The following is an 11,245-nucleotide window of genomic DNA, read 5'->3' as shown; positions in this document are numbered from 1 at the left end:
TTTAAATATGTATTTTTATCAAACTTTCTTCCACAACATGTTTTTTGAAAGCTTACAGCACAATGCTGTGCGCTAATCAGCTGCTATTAATAATCTCAAATTAACGGTTTGACATTTAGCGGACTCTGTGTGACTCAGATGTGGCAAAATTAAGATCAGATTATCTCCTTCTGTCTCTCTAATCAAAGGTCACTTCTGTGTCCAAAACATGACTCTACCCTTTTTATAATGTGACTAATATGCGGGTTCATCATCCGCCTCTTAAGCTAAGGAATCAAATTAGAGGTGAAGACAAATCACACAGTGTGCATGAAAGACAAAGAAGACAGCAAACAGCTTTTCAGAATAAATTCTTATTATCAGCAATAATATACTGCAGCCTAATCGGTTTCTGCAGCATATGTAACATAAAGATTATAGCCTATACTTAATACATTCCAAACACACATACAGACATATCATTATGTTTCTGAAACGATGCAAAAACATCTATACAGTAATTAATGGAGAGGAGGTGAGTAAAATATATATCTACAAAAAAATATATAATTTAATCCTGTTTGATATAGAGACAGACGTCAAATTGAGACTGCACGATCAACTCAACAACTCTGAGCATCTGCCATAGTCTTCTAGTTATACTGTGAAAGCTAAAGGTTTAAACAGTATATTAGAATAAATGTGTAGCGTGTTGGTTAAAAAAAGAGCTACTGCACTCAAAAGTCCAGATGTTCAGTTCAGATCTCAATTATGTGCATTTTTTAAGTTTCGAAAAAGAAACGGAACAAAAAACTAAATTAAAAATGTTTCTTTAAATTCCGGAGTAGTCAGTGTTGTCTGAAACAGAATCTGGTATGTACAGAAAAGAGAAGCAATGAGAAATATCTCCTGATTCTCCAGTGTTTTTCAGCGTCCTCCATGAGCCTGCGGTCACTTTATAATACACACAGACACACACAGTGTAATCGATTAGTTGTGAGGCTAGCCCACTGCTGGGCTAAACAGCAGCATTAGTCCCGCTGAAATGACAAATCAAATCACATCGCAAGACAGTGCAAGATCTCACACTGCATATGCCCAAGAAATAAGATAAAATGCCTTTTTTTAAATAGGAAAAAAGTATTTTGAGAATTAAAAATGACATAAAATAGACATTTGAATATATAGTGACATCTTCCTCCAAACTTTGAATATATCTTATCATTTGCATGTGCGATTGTTGACTGACACAAACATATAATTGCATATGCAGAACATGTTAACAAACCCTCATAACACACTATATTAATACCTGATGATCCCACAGCAGGTTACGCCACCCTCGTCAAAGAAGGGGCTGCTGTTAAGACTACTGATATTAGCCAGGATCACGTGTGGAGGGTGTCATAGCACTTACAAAAGGGTTGATTATAATGTACATGAGTTTATATTAGTTGAATATGTCACTGTTAGCTGGAGGTGCCTACAGCACAGCCTGTGCTCTTTCTTTAGTCTTTTCCTCCTCTTGTCGCTTCATGGCTTGGATCACTGCAATCTCTTTGGCCTCTTTCTTCTGGTTCCTCTCCTCAAACAGCAACCTGAGTCAAGGGAAAGTGTAAGTAATATATAGTAAGCCTAGTTTCAAACAAATATACACTCATTGGCCACTTTATTAGGTATACCTGTTAGACTGCTCGTTAATGTAACTAATGTAACTGTAAATGTTAACTAACTCCAGGTTAAAAGATACCATGATTGCATCAAGATGTACGATAAATGTACTACATCTGATTGTTTTACCTGTTTTTGATTATCCTTTGCACAATGGCGTCCGTAGTGAGGCTGTTCCCACTGTCAACAGTGCGCAGGATTCCTTTTCTTCTGGGCTCCTGAGTATTAAGGAAAAATTGTAAGTAAACACTTATATATGTGTTTTCATAAAAAATCGCAGCATATTTGTGGGAGTCTTACAGCATAAGGGTCAGATCCATCTTTGTCGGGATATATTTCTGTCTTTCCATGGCAAACGAGATCCACCTGTGGAAATTAAGTCACGTGTTTCACTGTATTATTTCTTCCTGTTACCTATGCAGTGATAAAAGTTAATTATAGCGTGTGCACGTACCTTAAAATGATCCAGCAAATCTTTTGTGACAGCAAACGGTGCACCAATCACCACTTCTGACACATACTGCAGAAACAAAAATATATATATATATAATTCATAGATTTATAATCAATGAACTTTCATTGTTCTGTGCTGATTGATAAAGTTTAAACAGAACTTACTCGACAAGCCAGGACGCTGAGAGTCCTCTCGTGGACATTCATGATGGGGTAGTTTTTCCCTTTGTAGCGATTCACCTCCTGAATGATATGAACGCAATCATTGAGAAATCTCAAAAGGAGGCAGTAAATGTCTCACAAAGATATAGAAATACTGACCTGATCAAAGTGTAGCCCCACTATAATGTAAGGCTTTTCTGCAAGCTTATGCACGGCTTCCAGAAAGTCCACATGGCCAATGTCTGGTAGGAGACTAGTCAGGAATTCATTCCAAATACTATTGCGTAGCAACTGTTTTATGATTTAAAGGGAAAAAAAGGATGGTGTATAATAAATTCTAGCAATTATTGTGAGGTTAACAAAGGATACGGAAGAGATCAAAGGCTCCTGCCACATAGATTATAGTTTCTCCAGGTTGAGGCTCCTGGCCTGAGGCAAACTGGATGATTTTCTGAGATGTCTGAAGGAATTGAGACACCCCTGTCCAGGGACTATGGCCCTTCTGGTCAATCAAGAAACAAGCAAAAGAAGTGTAATGTGACAAGTAGGAATACAACAGATTTACTTCAGTATAGTTGGTAGTATTAACAGGGACTAGAAAGAGAGATCATATTTCTCCGATGCTACCTTTTCTTCAGTGGTTCCATTAAAACGCCAGAATTGAAATTTTCACATACAAAATCCTGAATGATACGGAACCTACATACCTTAAAGACATCATAGAATCTTATTATCCCAATGCATAAATCTGGTCCCAGACTCCCAGTAGTGTAAGCTTACTTGTAGCTTATAAAATTTAGACTGAAGGCTATGCCTTCAGCTAACAGGCATCAGCTCCAAGTTTGGATTTGGAAGACGGACACTGTGTCTACTTTTACAATTAGGCTTAAAACCTGTTCTTTTGATAACGTTTACAGGTAGATGTTGCTATAGGCTGAGCCTGCTGTGGGACTTCCTGTGACGCCCTGAGCATTTCCTCAGAACAGATCGCATTCTGTTAAAAGGGGCTTCTTCATTCTCGCCATTACCTTGCTGACAGGACAAGTCAGATTTGGGGATTTTTTTTTTCCTATAAGACGCTAGGGTCCTTTACCTTACAGCATAAAGTATCTTGAGGCAACTGCTATATAAATAAAACTGAATTGAACTAAACTGAGTATTGCCCCTACATATGAGACCAGAATTAAACTTGTGCTGCATCACTGCCACCCAGTGGTGTAAGTGGTCAATGTCACCTTTGGTCAATAGCAGGCCTACAAATCCAGAATGCATTTATTCATTCCTCGCCAAATTCACAGCATTACTCTTCCACTCTTAAATGTGGAGAGACCCTCTATTTCTTTGAAGCTGTTTAGAGCCACAGCATGCTGGCTCTGAGTTACTTTCCCCATCCAAAGAACAGAAGTGGCATTCAGTATTGACTGGTAAGGCCTTCCACTTGATTACAAAGTGGGTCCTAAATCAAAGACCTTTATTTAATTATCTCTGACATCTGGTCCAAACACCAAAGTTTGCTACTTAAATAACAAAACAGTTAAGTAAGAGGAAGTCAAAGAGCCAGCAATCTTTGGTCAAACACACCCAGCTGAAAGGCTTGACTTTGAGCTGAAGTTTTGATATGAACTGGCTCATAAGGAAATCATGAAATTAAGTAGAAAATTTACTTACTTTTCCAAAGTTGTCTGTGTGCTCCTGATAGTCTGAAGTGTCCTAAAACAGCAGATAGGAGAAGTTTAGCTTTGTATTCTGATCTGAGCTCATACAGAGAGAATCTGGTGATACTCACAATGTTGCTGTGGTGGGCTTTGGTCATCAGCAGCATCCTGCCAACTAAGTCTGTTGTTGAAACTCCCTGGGTTCGCTTGCACTCCCTGTAACATCACGGCACAGTATGTAACTTTAAAAAAAAGAAACATCCCACCCTGGCTATGCTTATTTGGAAAGGAAAACTCACCTGTACCGTCCTGACTTCTTCACCTCTTCATATGTATCTTTTCCATCCACAGTTAATGTTATATCGTCTGAAAGAACAGCATACGTGAGTTCTTCTCTAAACTTTAGAGAAATACAGCCGCCTACGACTCCAGCTGCATGTCTAAATAAGGGCGTAGGGCGATGATATTCCATACCTCCGTGCACACAGAAGTCACAGTTGTACTTGTCGAGGGTCTCGAGGGTGGTGACATAAGGAGCTCCTTGCACGACCTCGTCCACCCATTTTATGGCCCGCACCATCTTATATCTTTCTTCCTGAGTGAAGACTGGTGGACCCTTGTGCTTTGAAATCTCACCTTGCAAACAAAAAATAAGTAGAGTGATTGAGACACTCGTAACAGATGCATTTCTTCTTAAGTTGAAAGAAAGGTTGCTGCTATCTGTGCCGTCAAGGCATTCTGTGTTATCACAATGTCAGAGTGCCCCAGTGCACTCTGTGCACCACAGGAGGGTGGGGCACAGCTAAGGCGCCCTGCTACTGTCACAACAACTCTTTCCAAGTGCAGTGGATGCAGTTGGTGCCTGACTGGTAATGACAGGACTGAGGAAGATATACAAGCCCTGCAGGTGCTATGGTAAGGAGAAACAGCAGAATGCACAGTATAAGCTAGACTATGCATAACAAATGCAGACAGAGGGTTTCTGTTACACATGTACATGTGTAAGGGACACATGTATGTGTACATTATTTTGAGCCTTACTGTCTGTGTGTACTCCAACAATGAGGTAATCTCCCATGGCCTTGGCCTGCCGCAGCTGGTTGGAGTGGCCGTAATGTACCATGTCATAGCTGTAAAGGAAAAACACATGAAGGAAGAGTATGATTACTCATAAAAGCTCCCTTGTAGTCAGGTACAGTGTCTAGAGCAGGGGTGGGCAACTCCAGGCCTCGAGAGCCGGTGTCCCTGCAGGTTTTAGATGTGTCCTTGAACCAACACAGCTGATTTAAATGGCTAAATTAGCTCCTCAACATGTCCTGTTCTCCAGAGGCCTGGTAACAAACAAATCATGTGATTCAGGTGTGTTGACCCAAGGTGAGATCTAAAACCCGCAGGACACCGGCCCTCGAGGCCTGGAATTGCCCACCCCTGGTCTAGAGAGATGAAGTAAAGCATCAAGCTTGAATTAGAGCAAGAAGATCTGGCAGCTGTTCATTGCATAACTCCTCTTCAAAATACCGTATTTCTTTTATTATTCCTCGTCATAACAAGTAAGCCAAGAACTTTTTGGTGAGCAAGATAAAAGCTGGGTGATATGTTTTAATTTTGAAAACAATGAATGACAATCTTTTGAATCTTTTTTTGGCTCTTTTGAAAACTTGGATGTCAGATCGTCTTCATGCCCTACGGATCGAAGTGAAATAAAGCGCATTAATAAAAGGAGTTTTAATTCATGGATTGTAACATTTAAAAAAATACTAGTATGTATTTATACATTTACAAGGTTATTTTAATATAAATCAGTTGGTATCAACCACAAACGTATTTAATCAAAGTCTCAAAAATTACAAACAAAATGTCAGTGGGTGTGTGGTTTCGCTTCCTCTTCTCTCCTCCCCTTGCAGGATGCCATCTGTACATAATTAGATTAACACATATTGGACACTAAGATTGTAACACAGTAATCTAGCATAGTGATCGAGAACAGATGGGCATTAGCCCTCCATTGCTATCACTACTGCCAACAGTTGACATCCTGTTTTTCTTTCTGATCTACTCTGAATGTGATATGTTGGCGCTGATATAAACAACAGAGTAAGCATGTACTCTGATGAAGGAAACTGCAGGTAACACAGAAAATGAATTGAGGTGGATTAAGATTAAAGTACGTTAAATGAGCTGCTCCTCGTTTTTTTATGTTTAGCTTCTACTGAGCCAAAGGGGTCTTAAGCAATAGTTAGCAATAATTAGTTTGGCAACTTTTAAATGTGTCTGCATGACAGTAATCCCCCCAAAAAAACTCCACAATAAAAGACTATCAGTTATAGATTGACATTCCCATTACCAGATTGCAACATTATTGAAGCAGTGTGGGATCATCTTGATGGACAAAAGAAAATAACATTATTGTATTTTATATAAACTTTATACACTATTGTATTACACATTTGCATTCTCATGAGGAAATCCCAGAACAGCACTATGAATAGCATCCTAAAAAAATCAATAAGAAACCAGCTCCGCCAGGGCAGAAACAGATCCCGTGTTGTTCTGTGATGTCAGTCTACACAGCTAGGCTACGAATAGCCTGCACTGCACTGAGCATTGACAAGAGATTTTAAAAAGTAACCAGAATTTTGATCGTGATCACTGCTCACTAAAACCAAACACACTAAAAAAAACTCATCCGGAATTAATTTTGTGTTTGTGTCATGTGCTACCGATCTGCGGAAACAAGATCAACGTGTGCAGGCGCTGAAGGAACAGAACTGGCCGTGAGAAAGTGACACGGGAGCATTTGGAGGTGAATGATATGAGATGAAAACTGAGACCCGGACAGTGACAGGAATAATGCTTTTACAGGTGCTAAACTATCTTATAACATGTGACCATATTCCTCTTGTATTTTTTAGGAGGAGGGGATCATCAAGCGTATCACTGGAGGATGATGAAATATTAATGAGTGTACTCTGTTAGGAGACACCCAAACTGCACCTAAGCTTCTCAGTATGAATAACAAACATCTCTGTACAAAAGTGTAGAAAATAGTGGATCTGTAAAGATCATCATCTTCCTTTGGTTTAAATGGATTCTAATGCCACAGTGTATGAGAGGAGATATTAGAAGTATAATGCCTGAATAAACAGTGTTACATACACTCACTCGTATGGACACGAATGTTAATTTTGGGATGTTAATAATTTCTTTGAACAGTTCTTTTTTCCAGGGTAGAAAAATACAGCATAGATGTTTAATGACTTCAGAGTTGGGTCAAAAGTATAAATACAGTCAAATAACTTATTAGTGGTACTGAAGGTTCTATAATGTCTTTCAACTTGATAAGTCAAGACCTATTAACTTCTCGTTAGTGAACATGTTTCACTAGAACAGGCCGTTTCTTTTGAAAAAATTCAAATTCAACTAAATTTGCAGCTGCTCGCGTAGGCATGTTTCTATGTGAGCAGCTGCAGTGATGACTAATTCACTTCTCCAAATGTCTTCTGGAGAAAAGGTTAATTATCAGACAAGACAAAAATTGAACCATTTGGCCACAATGACGGGGTAAGTTTGGACGAGTAAAGATGAGTACCACTGTACCAAATTTCATGCATGGGGGTGGTAGCATCGTGCTCAGGGGGTGTTTTGCAGCCAGTGGTACTGGTACATTGCACAAATTGAATAAAATAATGAAAAAAACTCCCTCCAAATTCTTTAACTTTATCTCAACTCAGCAGCTAGATGGTTGAAACTGGGACAAATTAGTGTTCCAGCGGGATAATGATTCTAAACACATCAAAACTTGTTTTAGAATAAAGTAGGCTATCACTGAGCTTCTGAAATGGCCTTAACAATGCCCAGACTTCAACTCTATTGACAATTTGTGGACTAGACTTAAAAGGCAGATCTGTGCCAAGAAACCAATCAATTTAAATCGATGTAAACTCTACAAATTCTGTCAAGGAAAGTACTCAAATATCCAACCACAATTATAGAAGAAACTTGTTGATGGCTACCAGAAGCATGTGGTTAACGTGTGACTTGCTGAGGGACATTTAGCCAAATATTAGTGGGGCTTTATGTATATATTTGACCTGTATGTGTGCATACATGCATAGAAAGTATGAGATAAATTTAATCTAGCACCCAAAATAAAAATAATTAAAGATGTATGGTGTACAATCATTACATGCTGGAAAAGGAAAAGTTTAAAGAAATCATTAAATCCACAAAATTAACAAAATTGACATCCATGCCCATGATGAGTGTATGTAAACGTCTGATTACAATTTATGAGGCTGACTGATTAAAAATTCAGTGGTTATCTCTCAGGACCAACAGTCTCAGATAATCCTGGGATGAATGAACACACCAGTACTTTACAAAGGCTTTGAATAACCACTTTATAGTCTTCCTTGTACCTCAGCAGATAGTGGAAAATAGACTTTACACTCTTCCTTGATGATGCCTGTTTGACAATTGATCTTTAGCCCCGGTCACCTTCTTTCACAGTGACAAATAAGAACAGAGAGAAACAAAAGGGAGAAGAAGACAGTGCAGGGTCAGAAATATCTCAGCAGTTGAACTGAATGTGCACTTTCCTTGGACTTTTTCCTCACAAGCTGCTGACACAGCAGGATATCAGTAGGAACATGGCGATGTACTGTACAGTCAGCCTTCGGGGAACAATGTGCTCAGTGAGAGGCACGGCCGCACAAGCTGTGGACGGCCTGAGCAGGTGTGGGCTGGAGGGGTTAAGGGGGTTAATGACAAGAGCTCTGTTGGCATTGGCTCTCTGTGCATGCTCACCCCACCGGTTAATATTCCGGCATCCCAAATATTCTGCAACATACCATCAAACAGCTACACAAAAATGGCAGGATTTCTACAAGAGAAAGCCACCATAATCCTTGCCTTCATACACAGAAACTCAAAACATCTATTTTGCCGCCGCAGCACAACACCACATCAAAGTTCGGTCTTTCTACCAGTGGAGACATTTGACAGCAAGCTTTTTTTTTTCCTCAGTTAATTGTGCTATTTGTGTAGTGAAAAATGCCCATTATAACTACAAACGAACACCTTCATCATATGGCTTTTTTTCATTATATTTTCACACATTTGTGGAGGTGACAACAGCTAACATGAGAAATTTTTTGTGAAATGTTTTCACTTCATCAGCTGTTTGCAGCTCTTTTTAAACATTTTATCACATTTTCTAAGAAATCGGACTTCAATACAGAGTTCAATATGCTCCCTGTTTATTCTTAAGCTATGGACCTTGGTGCGAACAGCCACGTTTTTTTCACACGGAGGTCAATGGAATGGAAAAGGCTGGGCTGTTGTCGAGTTTTTCAAATTCCATGAGAACCGCAAACAAAATTCCATCTGCATCCATTGTTTCTGGGATGGACATGGATAAGTCTATAACCCCTCTAATACACCCATAGTTATAGAGGAGTATGGATTAATGGGAAATGTGTCTTTTACTAAAGAAACCTTCAGCAATCAATATGCAACGTTTTATGTTCTGTTGAGCTGGCGATGGCAAACAGATATTCCCAGCACATGCTCTGAAGGGGAGTTAGTTTCACTGTGGGCTCACCCAAAAGTGCCAAGGTGACATGTCTGAAATACTAAAAGGCTGACCAACAACCATGAGTGCTTCTAAAACAACATTTTCATACTTCAGATTCACACTGAACACCTCTGTGCTCGTTGCATGACTGGTTACGACAATTAACTGTGACTATCAGAGCTCAGCTGCTCTTACTGGAGGGCTAAGTGATTTACTTGGATATTTTAACACCACCAGCTTAATTAAATTATTTAAAACCGGAGTTACTGTTTTACTGTATACTGTATATATCATATTTAAAAGTGTGACATTAGAGCTAAAGAAGCAGAGCAAGCAAAAATCGAACTTTGTGCTGTCATGTACATGTTTGCTGTTCTGCAAGACAAGAGCTACGATTCATATCTGTGATCATATGAATCCATTACCTGTATTACATCAAAGAATGCACAAATAATTATATCATAAATAAGATAGGAATTTTTGTTATTCCATTACGTCACACTGAAGCAGACACTCCGTTTTACAGCTGTCATTAAGGAGGCGTTACAGTTACTCCGAGTCAAGATAAGGATAAGTGTCCTGGGATGTTTCTCTTTTAATTGCCTCTTACCCAAACTAAGGCACATGTGATTGTAATAAGTGTAGTTCTTCAGGTTTCTCAGAGAAACTCTTCACTTGCCTCTTTTTGCCATTTAATACTTTACACACACAATTTCTTTTCCTACTCCATAGAGAAAAAAAAATCTTTAAAATGAAAGTAAGATCAATACCAACTGGTCACTGCTACAAGACCAGTAAATACACCTAGTAATGATAGGAAGTTGCAGTAAACTGTAAGTAGATAAAATAGTAATCAATTAACTACTTTGGTTTGTCCTCTTGGCTTCTCACATGACCTCTTCAAAATCCAGCATAAAGTGAACAACTCTACGGACTCTGGTCACGGTTAAATGGTTATGAGCAAAGGCAGCTGCAAAGATCACATCTGTACTGATGTTCTAATAATGTCCTTACTGAGAAGAGCACTAAAACTGGGCATGATGACGTGATTGACCGATAGCAGGGTATACACTTTAAGGAGCATCCTCACTCAAGAAGTTGTGTGCATGCTGATACCAGTGAAGAATGAAGCAGCAGCGCTGTGAGCGTCCTGTAACCTGCAGCAGGCCTGTCCAGCAGCAGGTATAACGCTGCCACATCCAATGAAACGTGCTCGATGCAAACAGTGAGCATAACCACAATGCCGTGGTATCTTCATCACGCATTTAAGAACTCACCAGCCATCGCACCACACCCGTATTCTTCGCCTTCGCTTCTCCGGACTGCAAGCTGTAGCGCCGGGGGTCGTGCCTGCGTCTTTCCCGGCTGCTGTGTTCACTTGGTGGTGGTTGTGGTGATGCCCGTTCTTGATCATTGTGGATGTGCTGACTGTGCTGAATTTGCAGCCCGGAGCGGGAGACGGACTCTCGTCAAATGAGGTGGTTACCGGACCGTGTCGGTTCGTGCGTGTCCCGTTTCAGCAGGACAGCCGGTGTCTGTATCAGCAGCGGCGAGGCAGCAGCAGTAGTGCGTTGCGCCAATGCCTCCTCTACCGGCGACGCAGAGACGCACGACGACCTTTGCGTCAAGTTGATCAAAAACGCGGATGATCCAGAGAGGAAAGGAACACCATTAATAAAACCCGGTGTGTCACATCGCCGCGCGTTGGTTTTATTTTGAAAAATCTGGCTCACAGCTCCACGTTTATTGA

The 11,245-nt window shown here is 40.0% G+C and overlaps 1 protein-coding gene across 1 annotated transcript; it reads right to left on the bottom strand.

Moving 5' to 3' along the window:
* Nucleotides 1–38: 38 nt before the first annotated feature.
* LOC146520018 (ethanolamine-phosphate cytidylyltransferase-like) lies at nt 39–11,098 on the bottom strand. The gene is made up of 13 exons (XM_085156671.1): nt 10,773–11,098; nt 4,962–5,050; nt 4,395–4,556; nt 4,220–4,286; nt 4,052–4,136; nt 3,934–3,975; nt 2,635–2,767; nt 2,425–2,507; nt 2,269–2,346; nt 2,105–2,170; nt 1,951–2,016; nt 1,780–1,868; nt 39–1,577 (listed from the first exon to the last, which is right to left on the bottom strand). The coding sequence occupies exons 1-13, from the start codon at nt 10,907–10,909 to the stop codon at nt 1,463–1,465; spliced, it is 1,212 nt and encodes a 403-aa protein (XP_085012797.1). The 5' UTR covers nt 10,910–11,098; the 3' UTR covers nt 39–1,462.
* Between the last annotated feature and the right edge of the window lie 147 nt (nt 11,099–11,245).

The sequence above is a fragment of the Neolamprologus multifasciatus genome, chromosome 4, assembly GCF_963576455.1.
Source record: "Neolamprologus multifasciatus chromosome 4, fNeoMul1.2, whole genome shotgun sequence".
In the NCBI taxonomy this organism is placed as follows: domain Eukaryota; kingdom Metazoa; phylum Chordata; class Actinopteri; order Cichliformes; family Cichlidae; genus Neolamprologus; species Neolamprologus multifasciatus.
The sequence above is the reverse complement of the archived record's forward strand: the minus strand, read 5'-3'. Positions and strand labels throughout refer to the sequence as shown.